Source organism: Platichthys flesus, chromosome 5, assembly GCF_949316205.1.
Source record: "Platichthys flesus chromosome 5, fPlaFle2.1, whole genome shotgun sequence".
In the NCBI taxonomy this organism is placed as follows: domain Eukaryota; kingdom Metazoa; phylum Chordata; class Actinopteri; order Pleuronectiformes; family Pleuronectidae; genus Platichthys; species Platichthys flesus.
Window position 1 is genome coordinate 14,618,580 of NC_084949.1, and position 27,674 is coordinate 14,646,253.

The 27,674-nt window shown below is 42.0% G+C and overlaps 4 protein-coding genes across 5 annotated transcripts; 2 read left to right on the plus strand and 2 right to left on the minus strand.

Annotated features, from left to right (window-relative positions):
- Positions 1-689: 689 nt before the first annotated feature.
- LOC133953283 (volume-regulated anion channel subunit LRRC8C-like) lies at positions 690-5,401 on the plus strand. The gene is made up of 2 exons (XM_062387118.1): positions 690-855; positions 2,503-5,401. Exons 1-2 carry the CDS (start codon positions 715-717, stop codon positions 4,786-4,788), a joined length of 2,427 nt encoding a protein of 808 aa, XP_062243102.1. The 5' UTR covers positions 690-714; the 3' UTR covers positions 4,789-5,401.
- Positions 5,402-6,768: 1,367 nt separating this feature from the next.
- On the plus strand, positions 6,769-14,103 carry LOC133953282 (volume-regulated anion channel subunit LRRC8C-like). 2 transcript variants are annotated; one of them, XM_062387117.1, is made up of 3 exons: positions 6,769-6,838; positions 7,520-7,687; positions 9,241-14,103. In XM_062387117.1, the coding sequence occupies exons 2-3, from the start codon at positions 7,547-7,549 to the stop codon at positions 11,524-11,526; spliced, it is 2,427 nt and encodes an 808-aa protein (XP_062243101.1). In that variant the 5' UTR covers positions 6,769-6,838; positions 7,520-7,546; the 3' UTR covers positions 11,527-14,103. The 2 variants fall into 2 exon arrangements, with proteins under 2 accessions (XP_062243101.1, XP_062243100.1); XM_062387116.1 differs by lacking the exon at positions 6,769-6,838 and having other exon boundaries at positions 7,388-7,687.
- A 4,006-nt stretch (positions 14,104-18,109) lies between these two features.
- On the minus strand, positions 18,110-20,568 carry cdkn2d (cyclin-dependent kinase inhibitor 2D (p19, inhibits CDK4)). The gene is made up of 3 exons (XM_062387204.1): positions 20,393-20,568; positions 19,883-20,041; positions 18,110-19,057 (listed from the first exon to the last, which is right to left on the minus strand). Exons 2-3 carry the CDS (start codon positions 20,021-20,023, stop codon positions 18,704-18,706), a joined length of 495 nt encoding a protein of 164 aa, XP_062243188.1. The 5' UTR covers positions 20,024-20,041; positions 20,393-20,568; the 3' UTR covers positions 18,110-18,703.
- A 240-nt stretch (positions 20,569-20,808) lies between these two features.
- On the minus strand, positions 20,809-27,594 carry ap1m2 (adaptor related protein complex 1 subunit mu 2). The gene is made up of 12 exons (XM_062387171.1): positions 27,366-27,594; positions 25,395-25,551; positions 24,878-24,945; positions 24,584-24,714; positions 24,302-24,449; positions 23,663-23,789; positions 23,387-23,529; positions 22,789-22,860; positions 22,364-22,522; positions 22,053-22,178; positions 21,331-21,406; positions 20,809-21,192 (listed from the first exon to the last, which is right to left on the minus strand). Exons 1-12 carry the CDS (start codon positions 27,405-27,407, stop codon positions 21,167-21,169), a joined length of 1,275 nt encoding a protein of 424 aa, XP_062243155.1. The 5' UTR covers positions 27,408-27,594; the 3' UTR covers positions 20,809-21,166.
- Positions 27,595-27,674: the final 80 nt, after the last annotated feature.

Below are 27,674 nucleotides of genomic sequence, written 5' to 3' on the forward strand. Positions count from 1 at the left end.
CTTCTGTATATTTTTAAGAACAATTCAATCCAAACTTTATTTTGAAGGGAGATGTGCTCTCTTGTTTCTCGGTAACTTGACACCGGTGAGCTTGTGTTCAACTATGACAAGTCGAGTTCCGATCCTGATCCTGACCGGACACCTGAGGATCTTCTCCTGGCTCAGGTGAGTTGAACCACAATTTGTGTGTTTCCTGTTCTGTCTGTGCTGAAACCTGGGAGATAAACTCCCATCCATTAAGAAGATATATACGGAAATTAATGAAATATAGAACATGTGATTTTATTTCACGTGTATAAAGTCCAGTGTGTTTCATGATGTGATGTTAAACAGTTTCTTTGAACCACAAAGAAGATGCTGTGCTCACAAACAGGATTAAAAAGTTAACTGCACTTGTTTGTCCATTGTTGTGTGACTTCTAGACATCAGCATTTAGTCCTATCGCATTCAGACATTGTTGTCAAACTAGTTTAGTCACTTTGAAACCATCCTGAGCACAGGAGCGGTCTGCTCTGGCATTTAACGCCATAGATACCTGAAGCCTGTAGTCGCTGTGAACATAGTGAACCCAAACCCTCACTCCTGACACATACTTTAAAACCTTTGACAAGATGTTCTCCGGATGTTGTACTGTGTTGAAAGCCTAATTCGGCCTCGGTGTTCACAGCCACCCGTTTCTCTCATCAGCGTGGAGCAGCAGCCGCAGCAGCCAGGATGATCCCGGTGGGTGAACTGAAAAACCTCGGCACAGAGCCGAACTCCAAGTTTCGGGTGCTGAAGCCGTGGTGGGATGTTTTCTCAGAGTACCTGTGCATTGCCATGCTGATGATCGGAGTCTTTGGTTGTACCCTGCAGGTGAGGCATCTAACAACTAACCCTGATCACATGCTCTTTAATATTTATTTTAGCCTGTTTACTGACATGATCATTATTAACCAATGACAGCCTGACCTGCCCAATTACACAGTGGCATCATGTGTATCTGCTGTACTATGTGTAAAGAACAAGCTCTTGACCTCCACGTCAGGGGTAAACAAAGAGAGACTAATCTAACTTGGTTCTCCTGACCCACTTACTGTACATTCAGAGCTGTAACTTGCTCCTTAATGTGTCTCTCACCACCTGCTTATTACTTCTGTATCACTTTAATATAGCACAGAAGAAAAGCGTTAGAGACTTGTCCTCTTCTGTTACTCGTTCTTTGACATTTTTGTACAAAGCTGGGACTCAGGTGCAGAAGGAAGCGCGGGAGACACAAATACAAAATACAAAACTTCAATCCAAAGGTCATACACAGGAAGGCAGTCAGTGAAAGCAAACAAGTCCAATAAGGGAAAAAACTAAAAATCTAAATTACATTATCCAGGCAGAGTAAAAAAACAGGCCAGCAAACACGAGGAACTTACAGTTTGAAAGCATGTAAACACAAAGGAGATGATGATAATCTGGCAGAGGGTGAGTGGAAACACAGGTTATAAAAAGGGAAAGCTTAATTACAAGATACAGGTGTGTGGGGAAACCTACAGGAAGTAAAACTAGACACTAGACCCAAGAACCGGGACATCAAAGTGAATACAAAAAAAACAGACAGAACAGATTATCACAGTAACTCCCCCCCAAGGGACGGCTCCAGAGTGGGTCTGGAGAGGGTCTGGAGGAGGGAGCCAGGAGACTTGTCCTGACAGGCTTGACCTTGGAAACATAGAAGATCGGATGGACCGTCATGGTCCTGGGGAGCTGAGCTGCACCGCCACAGGGTTTACCAACTTTGATAACGGGAACAGACCCACAAATCTGGGTGCCAACTTGTGGGACTCCAGGCAGAGAGGAAGGTCCTGGGTTAACAGCCAGACTCTTTCGCCAACTCTGCATTGCGGAGCTTTATAACGGCATTTGTCAGCCACATGCTTGTAGCGGCTGGAGGTGCGGAGACGAGCCGCTCACTCTCTTCCGTAAGTGAGATGGCAGCGGCACACCAAGGCCTGAGCAGATGGCACCGTAATCTCCTCCAGCGTTGGGAGAAGACTGCCCCCGCCCCCACCCCAGAGGCGTCGACCTCGACGATAAACTGAAGCTTCGGGTCAGGCAAGGTGAGGATGGGTGCAGAAGAGAACTGCTGCCTAAGAGAACGGAAGGCCTCCTCGGTCTGGGGACTCGGTCAGGGGCTGATGCAGAACTGTAGATCCTGATGAAGCGTTTCCTTACTGAGGGAAGAGGCCAATCCGTGACTCCACTGACCAGATGGATTAAAATCAGAGGTTAAATTTCCCTACCTGCATGAGTGTGCCTGTGCATGTCTGTGCATGTGTTTGGGACTAATAAATGTATCTTAATCTTAATCACAATGGCCTCACTTGTGAAAGTAGCGGCCAGACTGCTGACAAGTTATTTCAGGACATGTTTATTGTTGTCCACATATACATATTTCTAATTTCACGGTACAATTATAAATACTTGCTGTCTTCTCCCTTCTTAATTAATTCATGTAACTATTTTCCACAGCTAACTCAAGACAAGATGTCATGCCTGCCCAGTCACTTCACCAGCCCAACGCCAGAGGCAATCGACTGCAGCCAAATCAGCACTTTCGCAGATAACAAGACAAGGCAGCACACACTGGTCAAACCTGCAAGTCCCATCATGTTGGAGGTGACCGGCCGCAAGAACAACCTGGAAAACTATCAGTATTTGTTTGTTAATCACTATTGCTACGAGAGATTCATCCACTGGTACGCAAAGTACTTCCCCTACCTCGTCGTGATGCACACTGTGATCTTCATGGTAGTGAGCAGCTTCTGGTTCAAGTTCCCCGGGACGTCTTCTAAGATTGACCTCTTTGTGACCATCCTCGTGAAGTGCTTTGACTCCCCCTGGACCACAAGGGCCCTAAGTGAAGTGTCAGATGAAAGAGGAGAGGAGAAGCTGGTCATTTGGAGGAGGAACACCACCTCAAAGGAACATGCAGAGCAACGAGGGGATGAGGAGGAGACCACAGGGCTTCTTCGCTCCTTGTCTGTCAAGTCTATTCCAGATAAGAAAACCCCAGAGTCTCAGTCTGCCCCCTCCGCCCTGGACAGGAAGGAAGGCGAGCAGGCCAAAGCTCTATTTGAAAAGGTTAAGAAGTTGAGAACTCATGTAGAGGAGGCAGACCTCTTGTATGTCATGTATGTGCTACAGACATCGGTCAAGGTCTTTAAGTTCCTTTTGATCATCATCTACACTGCAGTGATGGCACCAAACATTGAAAATGTAGTGCACTGTTACGTTCCTCCTGAATTGACTGGTTTTGAAATTTTTTGCTGTAACCACAACAAAGCCCATCTTTTCTCCAAGCTTGCTTATTGCTACATCTGCTTTGTGGGAGTGTATGGTCTCCTGTGTATCTATTCCTTCTACTGGCTGTTCCACCGGCCACTCAAACTGTACTCCTTTGACCAGGTCAGACTAGAGACAGGTATTAACGATATACCAGACGTAATGAATGACTTTGCATTCCTCCTGCACCTTGTGGACCAATATGATGCCCTCTACTCTAAGAGATTTGCCGTCTTTCTTTCTGAGGTCAGCGAGAGTCGTCTCCATCAGCTCAACCTCAACCACGAGTGGACCGCCAAAAAGCTACGCGACCGTCTTGTCAAGAACACGAATAACCTGTTGGAGCTGCACCTGTCAATGTTGCCGGGGCTTCCTGACACCGTGTTTGAGCTGTCTGAGGTGGAATCGCTCAAACTGGAGCAAGTTAAAAACGTTACCATCCCACTGACTGTGGCAAGGCTAGATTCTCTCCGGGAGTTATCGTTGCTCTACTGCCAAGCAAAGCTCCAGCTGCCTGCCCTGAACCACCTGAAGGAACATTTGAAGATCCTTCGTCTGTCTTTTGAAAATTTCGATGAAGTACCTTTGTGGATGTACACCCTGAGTGGTCTGGAGGAGCTACATCTGAACAGTCCCTTAACTGAGGCGTCCAAAAGTGCCACTCTGGACTCCCTCCGAGACCTTCGAGCTCTGAGAGTCCTCACTTTCCGCTCCAACCTTTCAAAAATCCCGCCCAGCGTGGGGGATGTAGCAGTGCAGCTGCAGAGGTTGTGTATCTATAATGAAGGTGTCAGACTCCAGGCGTTCAGCAGCCTGAAGAAGTTAACCAACCTGCTTTCACTGGAGTTAGTGGGCTGTGAGTTGGAGCGCATCCCAAGTGCTGTCTTCAGCCTGAACAATCTACAAGAGTTGGACCTGAAAGACAATAAACTGACCACTGTGGAGGAGATACTGAGCTTACAGCACTGTCGCTGGTTAGTGACCCTGCGACTGTGGCACAACAAAATCCCTTACATCCCTGATCACATCAGTAAATTGCATTCCCTAGAGACAATAGATCTCAGCTGGAACAAGCTGAGGAAGCTTCCTTCTCGACTGTTTTATTGCACCAAGCTCAGGCACATAGATGTTTCCCACAACCAGCTGACCTCTCTTCCTCATGAGGTGGGCATCCCACAAGGCCTCCAGTTCTTCTCGGCTGCTTTCAACTCTTTAGAGATGGTGCCAGAGGAGCTGTTCTCCTGTAAAAAGCTAAAGACGCTGGCTCTTGGAAACAACTGCCTGTCATACCTAAGCCCTAGTGTGGCAAACCTGGCTCAACTGATCCGGCTGGAGATTAAGGGGAATCGTCTGGAGTCTCTTCCTCTCGAGATAGCAGATTGTCCCCTTCTGAATGTCAATGGGTTGATAGTAGAGGACAATCTGCTGGATCTGCTGCCACCGGATATGCGAAGCAGGCAGGCAATGATCTAAGTTTGTAGAGCTAATGGACGCATCTTCTCTCAGTGAACTGTCATGGTTGATGAAAGGCTGACACACTAAAAGGTCATGGAAAATTAGCAGTGTGTTGATCTGTAGCACTAGAGCAGTGGTCACCGGCTGATCTCCCAGTCTTCACTGTCGACCCCCCAACTCTTTGGACTCACTGGCTGTCATCGCGCTACAGACAAGCTGTGTGTCGTTTTTATGTTTTTCACACGTGCTCTGTGTTTGCTACTGGCAGTGGAGCTGCAGCTTTATATCCTGTATTTCTTTCAAGAACAATCTGGTTCATGTACTAAAGTAAATGTCCGGACTCTACGGTATGAAGATGTGCATCTTTCGGTCTGTCGATAACAAAGCCCGTTCGAACAAATGAGTGGATTCAGATGGTGAAACGCTGGAGTGCTTTTACTTTGAAACGGGATCAAGAAGTGATGTAAATGTGTTTGTGTCATAGAGGGATTAACATTGTGGGACACAACAGAATAAACAAAGAAGATGATCTTTCAAATGATTTTTCATGTTTATATGATGAATTTATGTCACAAACAAATGGTTGCAACGTTTTCTGTATGCTTTTTCAAAATAAAAGCACTCGAGCGTTTCTGTTGATGGAACCATTCCCTTGTTTTAACAATTTTTTTTATTGTGAAATATTTGCTGGAGCGGAAGACGCACAGCTTCATACTGTGTAGTACTGGTATTTATTTGAGTACAAGGGACTTGTTTCATAAAAGGCAATAATCATATTTGTGGCTATATTCAAATCTAAGCCTATAATAAAAAACATTGTTCTGTAGTAGAAGCTCCTCGCAGAATATGATGTGGAACTGAGAAGCTACAATATTTGCCTTGTAAATTTGAATTGATATAATTTGAATATTGAGCATTGAATAGAAAAATTTGCATAACTGCCTTTCTATGTGTATATTTATTTCTTGTACATTCAGCCTTTAACAAAAATTGCAAAAAATAATGGTGGAATGAGCTCCACATTGACATCAGGACAGAAAGTGTACACATCTTCCGCCGCAAACTAAAAACACACCTCTTCTGATTTTACCATGAATTAAAGTTTAAACTAACAATTTAGTTGCACTTAAATGGCACTTTGTAGTTTTGCTTTTTTGAAGAAATTGTACTATCTTGATTCTTGTTGTTCTGGGTTTGTTCCTCATGGTTGATGCACTTATTGTAGCTCACTTTGGATAAAAGTGTCACCTAAATGAACTGTAATGTAATGGTAGATCTCGGCTTAAGTTTGGAATTAAAAAGTGATCTTGGGCTCGAAAAGGCTGGTGACCACTGCACTAGAGGGTATGTTCTCCTGTCCAGGATTTCTTCTGCTCTGCTCAGAGACTTCTTTATACTTAAATTTAATCACAAATGTCAGATAATGTGTAGGCACATGTGCAAGCCAGTCATGTTCCCTTGTGGATCTTTATTTCAAGAATCTCATTATTTGAGATATATTAAGATAAGTGGAGGGAGAATTTTTCGATCTTCAATAAGGATCAGTCTGAGAAAAGAGATAGGCTTTTTCTCAAGAGCTGAATTTAAGAGGTATGAGAAGTCAAAATCTAATATATCTGATCTTAAATTAAAGGTTCACCCTCCCCTTCCAAAAAAAAAACATAGCAGCCTCTGTAGAGAGGATCCTTTCCCGACGTAAATATAAAGTATTAATATATAAAGGGCCAATTGTAGCGTAAAGAAAACCACAATTCATACAATTTAGATTATTACACAATAGTGAAAAACATCTTTAGGATTATTTAATATTCAATTTCTGCCTTACACACTGGACCTTTAACAGTAAACATTTAAGGCTCAGTTATGTCTATGACAAACAGGATCGTTGGTAAAATTTGCTCTCACGGGTACTGTACTGGCCTTTCAACAACACAGGGCTTTATTTTGAAGGGGTATGTGCTGTGCTGTTTCTCGGTAACTTGACTACGGTGAGCTCGTGTTCAACTATGAGAAGTAGAGTTCCGATCCTGATCCTGAACAGACACCTGAGGATCTTCTCTGGGCTCAGGTGAGTTGAATTTACCTGCTTAAAGCAGAGAAAACACAATATGTGTGTTTCCTGTTCTTTTTGTGCTACCACTAACAAGATATATACAGAAATTAATTAACTATAGAACACGTGACTTTTATTTCACATGTATGAAGTTTCATGGTGTGACGTTTAACAGTTTCTCTGAACCACAAAGAAGTAGCTGTGCTCACAAATAGGATTAAAAAGTTAACTGCACTTGTTTGTCCATTGTTGTGTAACTTCTACACATCAGCATTTAAACAGGCTACTTTGACACTTTTAATGTAATTATATCTTTTAAGATTTGCCACATATATTGGATTTTTTTTACCTAAATTACTTTGTATCTATCAGGGAAAAAATACCCTAAAATGCTGTCAGCGTTTTCCTAAATGGAAGTTCTTCTCAGTTTCAGTCAGTCAGACCTTGTTGTCAAACTAGTTTATCCACTTTGAATCCACCCTGACCACTGGAGCAGGCTGCTCGTGTATTTAACGCCATAGATACCTGAAGCCTGTAGTTGCTGTGTAAATAAACCCAAACCCTCACTGCTGACACATGCTCTGCTTCTCTGCGCCATATGACTTAAAACCTTTGACAAGATGTTCTCCAGAGGCTGCACTGTGTTGAAAACCTAGTTTGGCCTCAGTGTTCACAGCCAACCGTTTCTCTCATCAGCGTGGAGCAGCAGCCGCAGCAGCCAGGATGATCCCGGTGGGTGAACTGAAAAACCTCGGCACAGAGCCGAACTCCAAGTTTCGGGTGCTGAAGCCGTGGTGGGATGTTTTCTCAGAGTACCTGTGCATTGCCATGCTGATGATTGGAGTCTTTGGTTGTACCCTGCAGGTGAGGCATCTAACAACTAACCCTGATCACATGCTCTTTAATGTTTATTTTAGCCTGTTTAGTGACATGATCATTATTAACAAATGACAGCCTGACCTGTCCAATTAGACAGTGGCATCATGTGTATCTGCTGTACTATGTGTAAAGAACAAGCTCTTGACCTCCACGTCAGGTGGAAACAAAGAGAGACTAAACTAACTTGGCTCTCCTGACCCACTTACTGTAAATTCAAAGCTCTAACTTGCTCCTTAATTTGTCTCTCACCACCTGCTTATAACTTCTGTGTCACGTTAATATAGCACAGAAGAAAAGCGTTACAGACTTGTCCTCTTCTGTTACTCGTTCCTGTGTTTCATATACATGCTGTCTCAGTGAGGAGGGTGCGTGTGTTGCTCAGGAGCACAACTTTACTGTAGCAAAGGACTACTACAAAGGAATCATCCTCTGAGGACCATGAATGTACAAAGTTTTATTGCAATCCATCCAAAGCGGAGGACCGTCATTGCCATACCAGTAACAAAGTTTAAAACAAATTTTATAATATAAATTAAAAGTTTATATAACAGCTTCAGGAATCATTCGTACACGCTCTTAAAATATCTATATCTCTACCCATTTGGCCCCATGTCTTTAATTTACACTAAAATGTAATTGTGCGGATTTGTTAAATACAAGTCACAGCAGATTTTTTCTACAATGACTTCTATTTCAAAACCCCTTACTTCGAGGTTCTCTGTGTAGAATTGATTGACATCTAATGGTGAAGTTGCCTGTTGCAGCTGAATACCCCTCACCTCACCCTCCCCTTCCAAACATGAAAGAGAACCTGTGGTAGCCTTCAGTTGTCATAAAAACATGTAAACAGTTTTTGACGTTTGCGATGTAAACAGAAAGTATTTGACTATAAACAGCCCTTTCTGGGGTAGAGAAAACAATTCAGAAAATTTAGATGAATCACACTAGTTAAAACATCACTAGGATTATTTTATATTCAATCTCTGCCACTAGATCCCTTTCACCTAAATCTTTCGTACTGAACCTTTGAAGAAGAGATGGTATGCTTAAATTCAGGTAAATTATTTTAATTAATTACTTGAAAAGGTTTACAGGCTCTAATGTAAAACCACTTTGCTCACACTATCCATTGCTGCAATTCCTCTTTTCATGCTTGGTTTTACTTCCTGTCTCTTTAAGACCCCTTTCCAATAAAGACCAGTCTGCTCTGATTGGTCAGCTTGTCCACTTATTTGTGATTGGTCAATGATCTCCATTGCGTAAAGGAAATGTGGGCCTCCTCTCTGGCTTTACCTGCCTTTGTTAGGGGGCGTGCCAGACCAGCAGTTAGGAGTGCATTATGCAAACATGCGCCATCACAATGGCCTCACATGTGAAAGTATCGGCTGCTGACAAGTAATTTCATGAGCAGGGCTTTCTGTGTGGGAGGGGACATGTTTATTGTTGTTCACTTATACATATTTCTAATTTCACGGTTCATCATAAATACTTGCTGTCTGCTCCCTTCTTAATTAATTCATGCATCTCTTTTTCCACAGCTCACTCAAGACAAGATTGCATGCCTGCCCAGTCACTTCACCAGCCCAACGCCAGAGGCAATCGACTGCAGCCACATCAGCACTTACGCAGAGAACAAGACAAGGCAGCACACACTGGTCAAACCTGCAAGTCCCATCATGGTGGAGGTGACCGGCCGCAAGAACAACCTGGACATCCATCAGTATTTGTTTGTTAATCACTATTGCTACGAGAGGTTCGTCCACTGGTACGCAAAGTACTTCCCCTACCTCGTCGTGATCCACACTGTGATCTTCATGGCAGCGAGCAGCTTCTGGTTCAAGTTCCCCGGAACATCTTCTAAGATTGACCTCTTTGTGACCATCCTCGTGAAGTGCTTTGAGTCCCCGTGGACCACAAGGGCCCTAAGTGAAGTGTCAGAGGAAAGAGGAGAGGAGAAGCTGGTCATTTGGAGGAGGAACACCACCTCCAAGGAACATGCAGAGCGACGAGGGGATGAGGAGGAGACCACAGGGCTTCTTCGCTCCTTGTCTGTCAAGTCTAATTCAGAAAAGAAAACCCCAGAGTCTCAGTCTGCCCCCTCCGCCCTGGACAAGAAGGAAGGCGAGCAGGCCAAAGCTCTATTTGAAAAGGTTAAGAAGTTGAGAACTCATGTAGAGGAGGCAGACCTCTGTTATGTCATGTATGTGCTACAGACATCGGTCAAGGTCTTTAAGTTCCTTTTGATCATCATCTACACTGCAGTGATGGCACCAAACATTGAGATTGTAGTGCACTGTTACGTTCCTCCTGATCTGACTGGTTTTGACATTTTTTGCTGTAACCACAACAAAGCCCATCTTTTCTCCAAGCTTGCTTATTGCTACATCTGCTTTGTGGGAGTGTATGGTCTCCTGTGTATCTATTCCTTCTACTGGCTGTTCCACCGGCCACTCAAAGTGTACTCCTTTGACCAGGTCAGACTAGAGACAGGTATTAACGATATACCAGACGTAATGAATGACTTTGCATTCCTCCTGCACCTTGTGGACCAATATGATGCCCTCTACTCTAAGAGATTTGCCGTCTTTCTTTCTGAGGTCAGCGAGAGTCGTCTCCATCAGCTCAACCTCAACCACGAGTGGACCGCCAAAAAGCTACGCGACCGTCTTGTCAAGAACACGAATAACCTGTTGGAGCTGCACCTGTCAATGTTGCCGGGGCTTCCTGACACCGTGTTTGAGCTGTCTGAGGTGGAATCGCTCAAACTGGAGCAAGTTAAAAACGTTACCATCCCACTGACTGTGGTAAAGCTAGACTCTCTCCAGGAATTGTCGCTGCTCTACTGCCAAGCAAAGCTCCAGCTGCCTGCCCTGAACCACCTGAAGGATCATTTGAAGATCCTTCGTCTATCTTTTGAAAATTTCGATGAAGTACCTTTGTGGATGTACACCCTGAGTGGTCTGGAGGAGCTACATCTGAACAGTCCCTTAACTGATTCGTCCAAAAGTGCCACTCTGGACTCCCTCCGAGACCTTCGAGCTCTGAGACTCCTCACTTTCCGCTCCAACCTTTCAAAAATCCCGCCCAGCGTGGGGGATGTAGCAGTGCAGCTGCAGAGGTTGTGTATCTATAATGAAGGTGTCAGACTCCAGGCGTTCAGCAGCCTGAAGAAGTTAACCAACCTGCTTTCACTGGAGTTAGTGGGCTGTGAGTTGGAGCGCATCCCAAGTGCTGTCTTCAGCCTGAACAATCTACAGGAGTTGGACCTGAAAGACAATAAACTGACCACTGTGGAGGAGATACTGAGCTTACAGCACTGTCGCCGGTTAGTGACCCTGCGACTGTGGCACAACAAAATCACTTACATCCCTGATCACATCAGTAAATTGCACTCCCTAGAGACGATAGATCTCAGCTGGAACAAGCTGAGGAAGCTTCCCTCTCGACTGTTTTATTGCACCAAGCTCAGGCACATAGATGTTTCCCACAACCAGCTGACCTCTCTTCCTCCTGAGGTGGGCATCCCACAAGGCCTCCAGTTCTTCTCGGCTGCTTTCAACTCTTTAGAGATGGTGCCAGAGGAGCTGTTCTCCTGTAAAAAGCTAAAGACGCTGGCTCTTGGAAACAACTGCCTGTCATACCTAAGCCCTAGCGTGGCCAACCTGCCTCAACTGATCCGGCTGGAGATTAAGGGGAATCGTCTGGAGTCTCTTCCTCTGGAGATAGCAGATTGTCCCCTTCTGAATGTCAGTGGGTTGATAGTAGAGGACAACCTGCTGGATCTGCTGCCACCGGATATGCGAAGCAGGCAGGCGATGAGCTAAGTTTGTAGAGCTAATGGACGCTTCTTCTCTCCGTGGACTGTCATGGTCGAAGCTCATGGAAAATTAGCAGTTTGTTGATCTGTAGCACTAGAGGGAACTTTGTCCTGTCCAGGATTTCTTCTGCTCTGCTCATTGGCTTCTCAGAGTTCTTTTTACACTTAAATTTGATCACAAACTTCAGATATTGTGTTGGCTCATGTGCAAGCCAGTCATGTTCCCTTGTGGATCTCTATAGAGAGATATATAAAGATAAGTGGAGGGAGACTTTTACGATCTTAAATATGGATCAGACTGAGACAAGAGAATGGCTTTTTCTCAGGAGCTAAATTTATGGGATAGGAGAAGTCAAAATCGAATATCTGATCTTAGATTAAAGGTTCAACCTCCAAACGTGAAAGAGAACCTGTGTACCGGTGTTTGGTTTGTCCAGTTAGGACTATTGTAAAAAACATAGCGGCCTCTGTGGAGAGGATCCTTTCCCCACGTAAATATAAATTATTTAAATATAAAGGGCCCATTCAAGGGTAGAGTAGACAACAATTCATACAATTTAGGTTATTACACACTAGTGAAAACATCTCTAGGGTTATTTAATATTCAATTTCTGCCTTACACAATGGACGTTTAACATTAAACATTTAAAGCTCAGTTATGTCTAGGATAAACAGGAAGGACAAAGAGGGGATATGGAATTTTCCTTTCCTCTGCAACGAAAACCATCATTAAATCCAGAAGTCAACCTGCAAAAAAAAAGAAACTTTTTTATAACATGTATGTTTCAATTTACGTCAGATGCATTTTCTAAAAATACATTTTTGAAGGTCATATGTGTCCTGTAAATACCTAACTGTATTTATTTATTTTTTAAATGGTGCATATTGCACATTATTGTAAACTTTATTATAAATACAGAGTCAGACTAATGTTATAATTCTTTTATAATTAGCATTAATAAAAGAAAAACCTTGTAATTTTCATGAGCCAACGTTTTTATTCACTCTGTGCACAATATGTAGCAGGTTCCCTCAGAGCCAGAGATTAGTAACTGTGCTGTTTCCTGTTGAACAGGTTCCTACAGAATTGAGCGCATGTCCCACAGTGTGGGGGCTCAAGTTGCTGCCTTTCAGGCACCAAACAAGTAGGAAGAAGAAAAGCCTTTCAGCAGGAGAATAATAAGTGTCCACTCCTCCATTTACAATTCTGTCCAACTGAGGTGGAGACTGAATACTCAAAGATGAGTATGAATCAGGTAAAGGTCAAGTCAACATAATATTGGTCATGCAAAGCAGGTCTGAGTAAATAATCATAAAGCCAGAGAAAAGACAAAACATCAGTCTTCAAATGTCTTAGATTCACAATGATGTCTTCGGTGAGGGATGATGCTCTTGATTTCAACATGTTATGAATTGATGGCTACCAAAGTTTCACTCAGGTTTTAGTAACTTGTGAGGTATTTGGTTTCCAGAAAACCCTGTCAACCAAGTGATTTGAGTAATAACATGTTAAAAACTATATTGTAATTTCCCTCATATAATTCTAAGATTTAAAAAGTTTCTGTAGCTCAACTGAAGGTCCATCTAGTAACTTGTTTTAGTTTTATAGTTTTTGTGGTTTAAATGCTTTAAATGTTACATATTATACTAAGTGTTTTTCTCTCTCTCACACAAAGAAATTCCTTCCTTTTTTCTTTCTCCCTATGTTCATAAGAGCAGTATCTCTGTCCCAGACTCCGATTTGCATTTTACGTCACACAGGACGTCCACCTCTCTGCCTGAACTGCTCTGCCATCATGTCCTGGCTTGCACAGTATTAAATGTGATCCTGTCAGCCGGGTTACAGACATACCACAGTAATGTTTGAGCGTACACTGACCTGCCCACTGTGACACACACCTCCATGGCCAACTGTTCTTTTCTTTCACATTTCGTCCTTTATGGATTCGAGCACTGAACCTTTTCAGCAAAAGAGAGAAAGAGGGGGATTGAACTGTGGAATCAGTTCAATCTGTGGTTCAGAACTGCATGACCTTATATAATCGTTTTTTTTTCATTTCCATATTTTTTTTTTAAACAGTGAAAAAGTTTGTATGAGGATTAAATGATGATAAGAGTGAACAAATTATCACTATTGTCAGCATTATCGTACCATTGTTGAAATGTACAAAATTAACTTTGAAAAGGGAAGGTTGTAGCTTGTTAAGAAGTCAACTCAGAATATGTGATGTTGTTGAAAACACCATGTTTAATATCTGTGTTTTCAAAGGTTCAGTTCCCTTTGACAGCAAAGTGGCCTGACTCAAGTATTGAGTTCAATGATTTACTCAACTTCACACAAATTCAATCAATGATTTAGTATCGTTGCGCAGGAAAGTCCAACAGAAGAAGGAAATAAATTGCTTTAAACAACAGAGTTTTGTCCACGTTGTTGATGCTGGCGCGTATCAACCAAATCACCATGGTAATAACGGACGTTTAGGATTTAAACTGTAAAATTAACAATTTGGTATCAAAGTCCATAATTCATAAGATGTTTTATGGTATTTTACCACTGTCTTTATATAGATTGATATGGCTGATATTAGACCTCTAAGAAAGCTGAAGTGATTTTTTTTTAAAACTTTTAATATAGTTCATGTGCAGTAAAGTGTGTTTTGTCCTCTACTTCCTCAGAATGCTCTCTGTTAAACTATTTTATGTTGAGATCAACAGTCCTCTTAACTTCGGCAGGCGTTAATATAGCAAAGAGAGAAACTGACAAACACAAACAAGGCACAATGTTAATCTAGCAGGTAATAAAATGAAAATTAAAGGGCCAGTGTGTAAGATCTAGGAGAAATGGATCTGTTGGCATAAAATTATCCTAACAGTGTTTTCACCAGTGTTTAATCATCTAGATTGTACAAACTGTTGATGAATGGGTCCTTTATATTTAAATACTTTATATTTACATCGAAATGGTTCTTCTCTACTTAGGCCACCATGTTTGTTACAGTAGTCCAGACTGGACAAACTAAACACCTTTTGCGTTTTTATGACAAATGAAGGTTACCACAGTTTCTCTTTCATGCTAGGAATGCAACTTTACCACTAGATTGCACTAAATTCGACACACTGAACCTTTAGGTTAGTTGAAATGTAACTAATTTCTTTCTTTTCAGGCCTTAGGATAACAAATAGGTAAGTAAACATTAAGAGCAGACTACATTTATACAACTATTCAAATTTGTCATTTGACCACAGTAAGTACCATATCATTTAACAAGAAAGAGCTGAGTATGAACTGAAATTTGCTACTTTATATTAAAGATTGTGTATATCATTTCATTTTTTCAAAGAATTATATAATGAAATCATAAAAAATCTGCTACAACAAAACTTACATCTAAAACAAGGTACAGTAAGAGATGCCAGTGGAATGGTTGGGCTTCACTTGAACAAGGTCGCCCCCTGTGTTCTGACAATGAGGGCAATACATAATTTCCTAACGTCTAACTTCTTCTGTGGGTCAGAATCTACAATTTACAACACCACCAGAAGGAGTTTCTGTGTTTTTGTTGTAACACATGATTACCTCCTGTGAGGAGGTTATGTTTTCACCCCTGTCCCTGTTTGTTTGTATGTAAGCAAGATAACACAAAAACTGTCTGTCGGATTACAACAAAACTTGGTGAAAGGATGAAATATGGGTCCAGAAAGCACCCGTTAAATCGTGGTGTGGAGTCGGATCAGGGGACGAGATGGGACTCTTTTCAACATTTTCTTTTATTTGCCTGAGAGTAATTCATGGATCTTGATGAAAAAATCTGTCAATTTAAGGAAACTGATGTTTATGAGTGGTTGCAGATCCAAATAAGTAATATGGATCTAGAGAATCTCCATAGTGACAATGCAATGTGGCTACAGCGAAGAAATAAACCCATCAAAACCAAGATAATTCCAGACCAAACAATTCAGAAGGAAACTCTGAAGATTTTCTTACTTTTATGGTGTATTTTAATCTAATACAAACAGGGACTGTGGTTTTTAAGTCTTAATATCATAATAATAGGAGGGACGTTTCGCGGAAGTTTTAATTTGGATACCCGTCTATCTATCCATCTGAAATCTATACTTTTAAGGGCCATGCTGATTTACTGATTAATTTTTTTGGCCTAAAATGCAACAAACAGCAGAAAAGGGAAGAAGAATGTACCCAAAGTTATGTATTCAGTCATCTTGCTGTGTCCAAACTTCAGACAGAATCCACTGACATCAATTTAATATGTTGAAGCAATTGCATTTGAAACTTTGAAATGATACTTTAACTTTGTAAAAGCTAGTAAAAAAACAAAAAGAGATACGACTTAAACAATTCATTTCCTCCTGTTAAACTATTCAGGTTATTTATCGATTTTCTAAAGTATAATAAAAGGGCATCCTTATGGAGTCTGATCAGAGGTCTGTGTTGCATCCTTCTCTTCCTCTCCCTCTACAGGTTCTACCGGTAAAACACTCCAGATAACCCCAGCAGGTTTGAACTATATAGAGGGGATGCTCTCAGTCAGACGAATGGGTCATAGAGTTCATGTCTTCTTCATTGTCTTCAATCTCTGATAGAGACAAAAGCTCTTATCACACCCTTGACTCAAGCCTTATATAGCCACGTTCTTATCAACATGTATCCACACACATCTGTACACTCGCCCACGTGAGTGTGAGGGAGCGGCCAGACACTGTTTTCTCCTTTTTCTACTCCTGCTCTCTGTTGCTGCTTGGGAAGTTATCTCTCTGACCAACAACAACAGCGTTTACACAGGGTGTTTTCACACATCGCACAACACACCCACAAATACACCCACAATAGTACAAAACAAAGACATCAGACTGGGTGTGCGACACCGCCTGAGTCTGTAATTTAACACAATATTCTACTAACAACAGTTTTATGACTGATTTACTCAGTGGAGGGGGGGGGGATTTATAGGAATATGATTCACTGTTGTCTGTCTTTATTATACAAGATTAGGAAGCACGAAAGAAAGAGAAGCAAACTTCTGCCTATAATGATTTAGTCCACATATTTTACATTCATCTTAACATTTATACATTTTTGTTTTATTATATTTTAGAGTTTTTTCAAAGATAGGCATAAATAGAATGCATTTACTTTTATTAAAGCCCAAGACTGGCTGGTGAACAACATCTGCTGAAGTGTCCTTGAGGCAGACGTTTAAACGCGAGCAGCTCGAGCAGTAGAGTTGTTAAATACCCAGAAGTCAAAGACTGTGGCTAGACTGTGCAGCAGGTGTGTGGGAATATGTAAAACAGGAAGGTGAAAACAACATGTGACTGCAGAACAGTAAGTCCAGTGGTAGAATAAGAGCAACATTCACACTGGAGATGACAAGCTCTTATTGTTGTAGCTATTAAGTTAGAATCAATTGTAACCAATTTAGTAGTAAATTATATTAATAATCCGTATTATATTGTATAAGCTTATTATACATTTTGGTGGTCCAGGTTTTATTAAATTGTGTTTAACATTTTGAGAACAACTTTTCCAGAGAATTGTTCGTGGATTTTGATGAAAACAATCAGGCACACTTTTTATGGAGAATAATGTCTCTGAGTGTGAGCAGTTTGGTGCAGTTTGATGTGACTTTGAGGGCAGCTGTTGGTTACGCGGAGCTATGCACTTTACGGAGGGCCATTCTTCTTTCGCCTGTTGTGAAATTGAAGTGTGAACAGTGGAAAAAAAATGAAAACACTCAAAATATATATACAAATCTGTGCCTGCTCTCCGTTTACAGACAGTTATCTATGATTGTTTAGGAATGTCTATGATGCTTAATCAACTCAGAAAAAGGTTTAAATGTTTGAATACATTAAAATGTGGCGAGAACAATGTGTTTATGATCGTGACATCATGGGCCTCTGTGCAGAGCTGGCAGCACATCAGGAGCTGAACTGTGTCTCCCTTCTCGGCCGTTGAAGTTGGCCACTGGCACAGAAAAGAGAAAAAACAAGAACAGAATAGGCATTGTACCACAAGAGCACAGACATCAGCAAACTGTGCCGCACCTTACCTACTATCGGCAACACAACAGGGCCCTCATTCATGCCGAGTTTCAGTCCAGTTATCGGTTTGACCTTTGAGAGGCTTTTCATTGTGCGTACATTCCACTGTTCAGTTATTTATAAATGCCCTTGATGAATCACCTTGAAGACGCACTGCACACTTGAGGGTTTGAGCAACGCAATCAACAGGAAGCACTCGGATTGGACTCAAAGGTTAAAATACAGCAAATCATTGGGAGTTTAAAAGGAACGCGTTATGTTGTTAACATGATTTAACAGAGATGTTCATTAGTCAGATTTATCTTGTGATCCATTAAGACAGAGCACAGCAAATTGCATTACCTGGAAATGTTGATAATGAAATGTAAACTACTATTAAATTTATTAAATCCCCAAATTACCAGAAATAAATAGAGCAATGACCACAGTAGTATTAGTAATAGCCACATTGTTGTCGTTCCAAAAACACAGCATACATGATACTGGACAAAATCCACACTACGACTTCACAACTTTAAGTTCATGACTTTATTGTGCTTTCATCTTCAAATAGCAAAGTGAAAAACTCTCACTTTCATTTTAAAAGGATTTATATAAATAACATTTCAACAAATCACAATAAATGTCACCATTTACAAAGTGACAGGAACATTCAGTCCTATACCAACAATAAATAAGGAGTAAATTCAAAGTCTAAGTTCATGTAGTTAAGAGACACAACTATGCAAAGCAATCAGGGTGCACCATGTCAAGTTTGTTAAATTAAAAAAAACAAATAAATGGTATCAACTGTTACAATTCTTACACAATGGAAATAATGTAATAACAACAAAACACTGAGGGAAAACCAACTACAGATGTGCACTCCCAGTTAATAGGGAAAAACAGAGATATAAGGTGCCTAAACTGCACTGTGCAAAAGAGGTGTCTACTGTATGTAGCCACCCGTCAACTGAAAATAAGCTGCCAAGACAATATGTCCTGTGTCACATATTAATGCTGAACCACTATGAACAAAACATTAATCCTTTACACAGCAATGAATTCAAGTCACCAGGTTTGAAGCAAAAACAAAACGTGAGGTTATGGTGACCCAGCGGGGACCCGGCACCACAGAATGCCTAGCGATGTATGTGAGCGAAAACTAGGTCAATCATATCGGGCTCGCCGGAAGCTCGGGCCACGTCTATCGCCGTCTGCCCGCTTAAGTTGGCGTGCCTCAGGTCGGACCGTGGGGCTAAGAACTCCACAACATCCCGGTGGCCTTGCTGAATGGCAATGTGAATAGGCAAGGTGCCGCTCTGGTCCGGGATATTTACCGAAGCACCGTGCTCCACCAGAGCCAGCACAGTGTCCAGGAATCCCGTGCGAGCTGCGTCGTGGACGGGCGCTATCCCGTGCCTGTCCTGGACGTTGGGTTCTGCTCCTTTTTCCAGCAGCAAACTGGCAATTTTGGTGTTCCCCATCATCATCACCTGTTGAAAACATTAAGAGACCCATAGTGAATTAAATACATATGGTGATTCTCAAACACAGAGGTGTTGTTAACGTTTCATTAGAGGACTGAGACGACAAATTCAAAATAAAAGGTCAAATTTTAGACATAAAGTCAAACAGGATCTAGTAAAATTTTGAAACGGCTTTAGTGAACCTGCAGGACAGAAGTTAGAAAAGTGGCACTTTAAAAAAAAAAATGCATGTCTTTACTGTCAGGTTCATTTGGGGGGGGGGGGGGGGGGGGAGAGGAGACTAAAATAAAAACAACTTTAATGAAAGTTATCATGTTTTGTGTCAGGCTAGGGAGGAGGAGATTCAAATTTAAAATAATTATGGAGGATATAGTATATACACTATTTAATGGAGCTGAAACAAGGATTGGTCATTTAATCCATTGATCGATCAACAGAAATTGTATCGGCAAGAAAGCTGACTGATTATTTATTCAGTCAAGTCAAATATGAACGAAAAATGTCAAACAGTTTCTGGATCCATCTCCTCAAATGTGAGCATCGGCAGCTTTTCTCTTTGTTGTGACGTAAACAGCTTCAGGTTTTGAACTGTTTCCAGGTAATTTGTGCTTGTCTCAGCGACTTTGGTTCCAATACATGGCGCAATAATAGGTGATAGTATTCAGATCAGACTTCAGACAGGACGTGAACCGTGCTTCGGGAGGAGAGGGATCGAGTCTGTGGCCGACGAACCCTCTGGTCATACATATCTCTCCCCCCAGACACTAGTGCAGTGAAGACCTCGGTCGCTCAGAGGCTTGATCGCAGTGAAACACGGGGACAGGTCCTCACCTGCAGCGCGGTCCTGCCAAATTCGTTGACAGTGTCGGGATGCACTCCTCTCTCCTCCAGGATCCGCCGCACCTCGCTCGTACTCCCTCGGGCTGCTGCCGCCGTCAGATCCTCGCCGGTCTCCATCGGACAACGCACCATGATGCCGTCTGCTGCTGCCTGTTCGGTGGGAGACCAACATGTCGCGTTAACGCCACCGACACAACAACAAAGGGCTGCCCGTGTTGACAGCTGAACGATGGAGCCAGCGTCCAGGGAGCAGCTAGCTACAGCGTCCGGCTAACGTTAGCTTCGGTTCCCCGTGTACGCCATGTTATCTGGCGGTGCTAGCTTCTTACTCCACCGGGTCGGGTCTTCCGAACAGCCCCGTCCGCCTACACAGACGCCGCCTCGGGTGAACCGCTGTTTTCACCGAGGGATACGCGGCTCGGCGCAGTGTCACAGACAGATAGCACCCAGGCTAACCGCTAGCATTGTTAAAGGGGGAACAACCGGAGCTCGTCCACGTACCTGCTTCGGTTCAAGATCCACCGCGTCCCAGAGGTCGAGTCCCGCTCTTTCCGGAGTCCGTTGAGTTGAATTTTTAAATGGAATCCCAGCAAGCGAAGTTTATCAACATTAGAAAATACATTTGCGCGGTGAGATCCCCACTGCGGCGTCTCCAGACTACAATTTACAAACATTGGGGGAGAACGCACGCGGACCAATCAGCGCTCGCCGAGAGGGCGTGGCTCTTCCATATACGGTCAAAGCGGCGGGGCCACAACTCGGTTACTACACTATCACCGTGGCAACAGCTGCGGTCGGCCAATCAGAGGGCGCGGCGAAGAAAGCGGGCGATTTGTATACGTTGCTGTCTTCAAAAGGCAGTTCATTCACATTTCTGACCTTTGCGTGTGTTTGTGCGGAGGCAAGTGGAGAAAAAAGGCGGTTCCAGTTTTTTATTTTAGGCGGAATTTTAGTGACGTGATTGCACAATGTGTTTTTACAGAATGAGGGCGTGACCTGCGCTCATGCGGAGCTGCAAGCCCATGACGGAAACAAAAGGAGGAGCAGGTTACACACAAATAGATTAAAACGGGATCATTCGATTAAATCATTTAAATAATTAGCAGTGGTCCCATAATAGAGACATTAAAATCAAGCTGCACACAGACTTCAAAAACAAACAGACATTACAAAGAGCCGGTGAAATTTTAAAGACATTCTTTCAGTCCAGTTAAATGTGATCATTGACGCTCCCTCAGGAAGTGAGTAAACCACAGCAGTGTAGTCTCTCAGGCTTCAAACGTTGGTCCTGAGCTGGTAGTCTAAATAAAAAGGGAACAGATATTAGCTGCAGGTTATATTGGATCCATCTTCTAAATGCATGGGTAGACCACCACTTGCCTAAACAGAAAAATGTGTTTTAAAAAACTCTCAAGGCCCAATGAAAATGTGACATTTACCTCCACTCTGTGTGATGTAGCGCACCCAGGGCAAAGCCTGGTAACCACTTTTTTCTATGATCTTCATGTATCGCACCTGAGGATATAGAGTGAATCACACAGAGACAACGTGTTGAGGCAAGAAACATAGATTTGCATCATCAAATCAAATCAAATTACCTAGAATAGCCACCTAATAACAGCTCGTACTGGAGTAGGCTTGACTTTTAACCGGTTGTGAACTAGACGCCCTAATCAGAGCTGTTATTCACTCAGGCGATGGTTAGAGCTTTCTAAAGCTGCTTTCAGACATTTTGTCCGGAGGGGTTGTGAGTCAGAAGGCAAATGTCTGAGTGAGAGCCTTCAGAGTTTTTCCTCCTACCAGCCCTCTAGTAAAACTCAGGAGAACATCTGAATCAGCTCGTGTCAGAACACAGCAGGGGAGGCTCCAGAGGATTCACCGCGAACAAGTGGGCGCGCTGATGAAATTTCCAACAGGCAACAAATGTAAAAAATATAAAAAAACAAAGGCAGAAAAATACAATGGAAAAAAAAGAAACTCTGGCTCCAATTGTGCAGACGTTCTTCCGAACGTGTCTTGTCTGAAAATGAGTTAGTTGTCCAAATCCACATAAGCAAGATACAGTATATGAAGTTCTGATCCCGAATAAATGTATTGCACAGAATATATTATTTTTATGGAATTAAATAAGAAACTAACCAAAATCTGGGTGCACACATACCTGTATTCCCGAGACTGTGAAGTATGGGATTTCAAATTTGACAGTAATCGGAGGTTTGCCCTCAAGCTCTTCATTTTCCACACTGGGCAAACCAAAATGAGCTCTCATTAGAAACTCTTTACCTCCCTGGATAGATGAATGCACACAGAGACAAAGGGATTAGATACATACTGAGAGATCCACAGACAGGATGAAAGACCTAATGATAGATGAATCGAACAAAACAAGTCACCACTTGGTCTGAATGTCAGCAAACACTGAACATATATATATATAATTTGAAAATAAAGATAATGCAATGCATTTCTTACAGGGAAAGACTTGATGGTCCACACCACCATGTTCTTCTCGGGCACATACTTGGCGCTGCCTGTGCTGGTTTTGAACTTGGGCGAGTCGGCATCACTGGGAACAGGGACCCTCACCTCCACATTATTTGCCACAGACTGTTTTTTAAATTGTCCCTTCGCCTAAAACAGAAAAAACAACATTGCAGGATAAGTAAAGGAAGCCTCCTCCTCACTGTGGTATCAGGCCAGTGATCATTCTGTATAAACAAAAACTGGAGACACAAGACAAGACACAACTATTTCTTCTGCTCTGTTCCATGTTCTGCAAACATATTTTATAGAAGTTTACAGAGTGGATATGTCCGTCACTGACACAAAATGTGTATTTAAGTACTGCTGGTAATTCTGTTGCTTGTGTAGTAAAACATACAGTTGGTCAGTAGTACCTTCACCATGATTTCCACTCTACTGTGAGAGAACTTCTCTATGACTGACTCGATCCATATCAGAGGCTTCACCTGTGAGAGACAAAGGATGGCGTCTCATTATACAAATTATTTAACAATTAAAACAATGTGTTTTTTTTTTCATATGCAAATCAATCAGTAAACATGACAATTTAAACCATTCATTTACATGCAAACTAATATCAGGCTCAAATATGAGGCTTAAAGAGTCACTATTAGCTATACCACTTATCCTTTGGGGGTTGCATTTCACAAATCCTGTATATTTGCTCAAGTACTGTAATATTTAGCATTTAAATGTAATATCTGTTTTATTGATTTGTAATACTTATTTTATTTGACATTTTCATGCACATTTCTCAATAAAGTCTTATTTAAATATTTATCTCTCTTATATATTATTACGCTGCCCTAACATGCAGAAAAGACCCTGATTCAAACATTTATGCTGAATTAAATCATTTTCAGTTCTCTGGGTTTCATAAAACAATGAAACCTGTGAGGCTTAAATATGAGATAAATAAAAAAATTATTAGTTTCCCCCCCATATAAATCCCTGGTACTTCATTGGACTAACATGCGTGTTGATGCGGTAGGACATGAGCTCAGACTCCCCGTCTGGAGGGATGAAGGAGATTGTGCGATCACTGTCAAACCGTGAGAGACGGACACACTGGTGGAATTTAACATCTTCCATCACCACCGTCTTCCCCTTGTCACCTGAACATAAAAACAACACAGGGAGTGCTCATTAATTTAAACTAAACTTCAACAGATTGATGAGCAACATATCGTCATATACAAGTGGACTAGCAGACATAACATGAATCAGGAGCCGTCCACGTGTACGTACGTCCTGTGAGGGCGAACAGCACCCGGTCGTTGAGGCCGAGGCGCAGCTCAGGCATCCCAGATAACATGGTTTTCAGCTTGATGCAGCCCACTATGTCACTGCTCATCACACTGCCATTAGCGTTCACCTTAACAAACAAAGCACAGTGATTAACAAAGGAGAGCGAAATTATGTTTTTATTGAATTAACGATTATTAACTACTTTATTAAACAGCCAGAGATATTAAGCTCAACAAACAGCAGAGAATTCAGTATAACAGAAAACATGCAATCAGTCCATCTTCTGCAGTAAACTGACACAAAAACACTAATACTATGTGCACATGTATAAAGGATTAATAACTAACATCTAATGGATGGAGTATGACATAAGAAATAAAAAAAGTATAACAAAGAGGCACTACAGAGCATATAACATACTGATATATACCATAATTATTATATATAAACATTTTAGTTAATATAAAAATTGTGTATAAAGTATGCCCCAAGTAACTCAATTATTTATCTGTTGATTGATAAGATACAGTTCTCATCAATCAACACTGAACTATGCATTTAGTAAATATAAAGGTGAACAGATGCCAGTTACGCCACCATGACCGAGCACAACAATAAAAGAGCCTTATCTGGCCTTACCAGCACGTTGATGGATTCAATGACGTCGATGAACACCTCGTTCTTCTTGTATCGGATGCCCTCTGACCTCCAGGAGACGGCGTTGGTGACGGTGGTCGGCACCTTGGTCTTTGCCACCTCCAGCTTGGTGCCTTCCTGTGTAATGTATCTGCAGGGCATGATGTAAGAATGAGACTATACGCTATAATTCAGCACCACACTCAACGTAATGCGATGTAATCAATATACACATCATGCTTATATGGCGGTATGTGCGTCAGCGAGCACGTTGGTGAGTCTTACTCCTGGAGGATCTTGCTGTCAGTGGTTTGGGGGAATCCAAAATCCATCAGCTCATCCAGCAGCTCGTAGACGACCACAAAGTTGTCCTGAATGCTCTCCTCCTCCAGCTCTTTGAAATACTCTGTGAACACCTGCACGATACCAAGACACACATCAGCCTCAACAGTCCCACTCTGAATAATCACCACACCAGCTTTCAACCTACTGTGCATGCAAATCTACTCTTGGAAACCAGATGCATAATAATCATTTGAATGGTACGTCACCACTGAATGCGTTGCATGTGCCACTCACCTCGACTAGTTTGTAGAGAAAGGAGTACACCAGAGAGGCGTTGGAGTTCTTGTTTGTAGTGGCCACCACTGTGCATCAGGTCAAGGAGTCCTCCACACGTTCATGTTTTGTTACAGTTATAGTCGCTGTAATATGTAAGGCTTAAGTTATTTATCCAGAAAAACTTAAAATATCATCTTCACAATCATTCTGCTGGTACAATGACTTGGAATATAGACAATTGTGCCGCTTTCATTCCCACTCGTCCAAACCACTGTTCCTGCACCATGTAATCTCTTTAGTGAGCGAGTGTCTCCTGCAGAATTGTGTAACTGACCGATGACTGAAAAAAGTTCGACAGAATGTATTACCAGGCTGCAGAGGGCGCTGTTGAGCAATAAATATTCAATAGTTTTGCCTTAAGTTGAATGAAATTCAGTAGAATATGTTTGACATGATCTGGTACAAAGCCGACTACAATCCTCTGCCTATAATGACTCCGTCTCCACAGTAACAACAACGTCAGCCACAAGGATACGGTAAAGGTTGCTGTGTTTGATCCACATGAAGTGAACTTTGCCGTGTGACATCACAGGACAGATGAGCCCATCCTCTTCAGTTTGCATGAGTAGAGGCATGAAGTGGTCGACCTCCGCCATGTCCACATCGCCTTTGTAGTTTCGACAAATCAGCACCTGAGCGGGGAGAATAACACAACATGACTATCAGACAATAACTGACCCCAAACATTTTGACATCAGACCTGACGTCAGAGCAGGACTGATGCTCAGAGAGGAACACTGTTTACAACAAGGCTGGGCTACCATTTTATCTAAGTCTTTGTCTAAGAATAATATTTATAATATAGTTTTATTCATTAATGACACCAGTTTATTTGTTGTGTTTTTTGGTTGTTTGCTTGTTAGCATGATGTTGCACAAATTACTGAACCAATTACCACACACATTGGTGTAAGGATGTGGTTTGTGTCAGAGAAGAACACGTTCACTTTTGGTGAAGATCTAGATCAGAGACTAATTTAGACATGTTAAGGCTGAAGAAATAAAATACAAATTTGGAGATAGTGATTTTAAATGTGATTTCATAAGAGGAAAGTTGGACCTTGCTGTAGATATGAACTGTACTGAGTGCCATCCAAGTTAATAAAGTTTCTTCTAAAAAACTGCTGAAAGTCACAAGGGAGCAGCAAAGTTTTGGGGTCATATCAAATCAGGTGTTGTTGTACCAGTCCCACACCCTGAAATCAAACACTCAAACATCAGAAACCATGTGCTCCTCCACAACTCTCAGTGACAACAGCTCATGTGTCCGTTTACATTTTCTACAAAACTCACTGTCTGCGACAAAAACACGATGGAGAAATTAATTTTAACAATCTTCTTCGAATTCACCTGTTCAGGAGCTGAGCCAGTCACAATGATGCACTTGTTTTGTCCCTGTTCCTACTCTTCAATCTTTTACTCATCTTTAAATCTCTCTGGTGGAGCTGCTGACGAGTACAGAGCGGACATGATAAAGTCATACAACCCCAGAGAGACCCCGGAGATCCCTGGAGAGTGGTCTGCTTGTGGTATCCAGGGCCAAATCCAAACATGGAGAAGCAGCTTTTTAGTCTCTATATGCAGTGCAGCGCTGGGGGCCCAGCCATTGCAATTTTTAAAACCAGATTGAAAACTTTTGAATTCACAAGGGCCTGAAACGGGGGTAGTTTACCTCTATGTTGTCTCTGTGTTGTGTTGAATGTCCCTGTGAAGCACCTTACAGTTATGGAAGATGCTTTATAAATAATACTGCCTTACCTTTTGAGGAGACATTCTGTAACCTTATACCTAAACATTATCACAAAATTTAAATCCAACAATTAGCCCCTGACTGACATGGTTAACCCTGTAATTACCATTGGTAATCCTCACATTTATAAAGCAAGTCCTCCACAAAATATGATGATTTTATGATTGAAATGAATTTGTAATTGGAGTCATCTACCCTAACCCCCGAAAAACAAAAGAATTATATTAGTTTTATATTGTCTGATGCTGGATGCAAGTTTTTGACATGTTATCATTCTTCATAGTTCATTTATTTACCTTTTGTGGGGGATAAATAATGAAAAGTGTTTGTTTTTTTAATTGACTTGATCCATATTCAATTTGAACTGTATTGTCTTTTCATGGCTGATATTCTGTTTATGTCGTGGCAAATAAGGTGACAGAAAAGAAAAGCCCAAACCCACACAACAAATAAACGTAATACACACACAACATAACACAGTCACACACACGGAAGTGAAGAGGAAGGGGCCAATGAATGAGCTCTTCATTAATCTTTAACGACGCTGATGCCATTAATGTTTAACAGTTAAAGCAACAGTGACAAACTCAGCCTACACACTCAGCGCTTTAGTGCAGTTGTACAAGTTGTGTGTTTTTCCAAATGGGGAAATAAAGTGAACAAATGTGTGTGTGTCTCCACTGAGCTCCTTCCTTACCTTCCCCTTCAGATCCAGGATGAATATCGCTGAGGCGGACATCGTGCTCGAACCCGCCGCGGCCTCGCAAGCACACACACGCACAAACACGCACAAACTTGAAGCTCAACTGGAGGCTCCACTGGTGTCACTGGAGATTCTCCATCCACGCTACAGACACACGCACCGACCCGAGCTGCTCGACACCGACGCGACCCTTTCTTTTTCCTGGAGGTGCCGTGACGTCACCGCAGGCAGGTGAAACATTCACCTGAGCAGGTACGGGAGGGGGAAGGGGGATGGGGGAGGGGAGGTTGGTGTACTGATCCA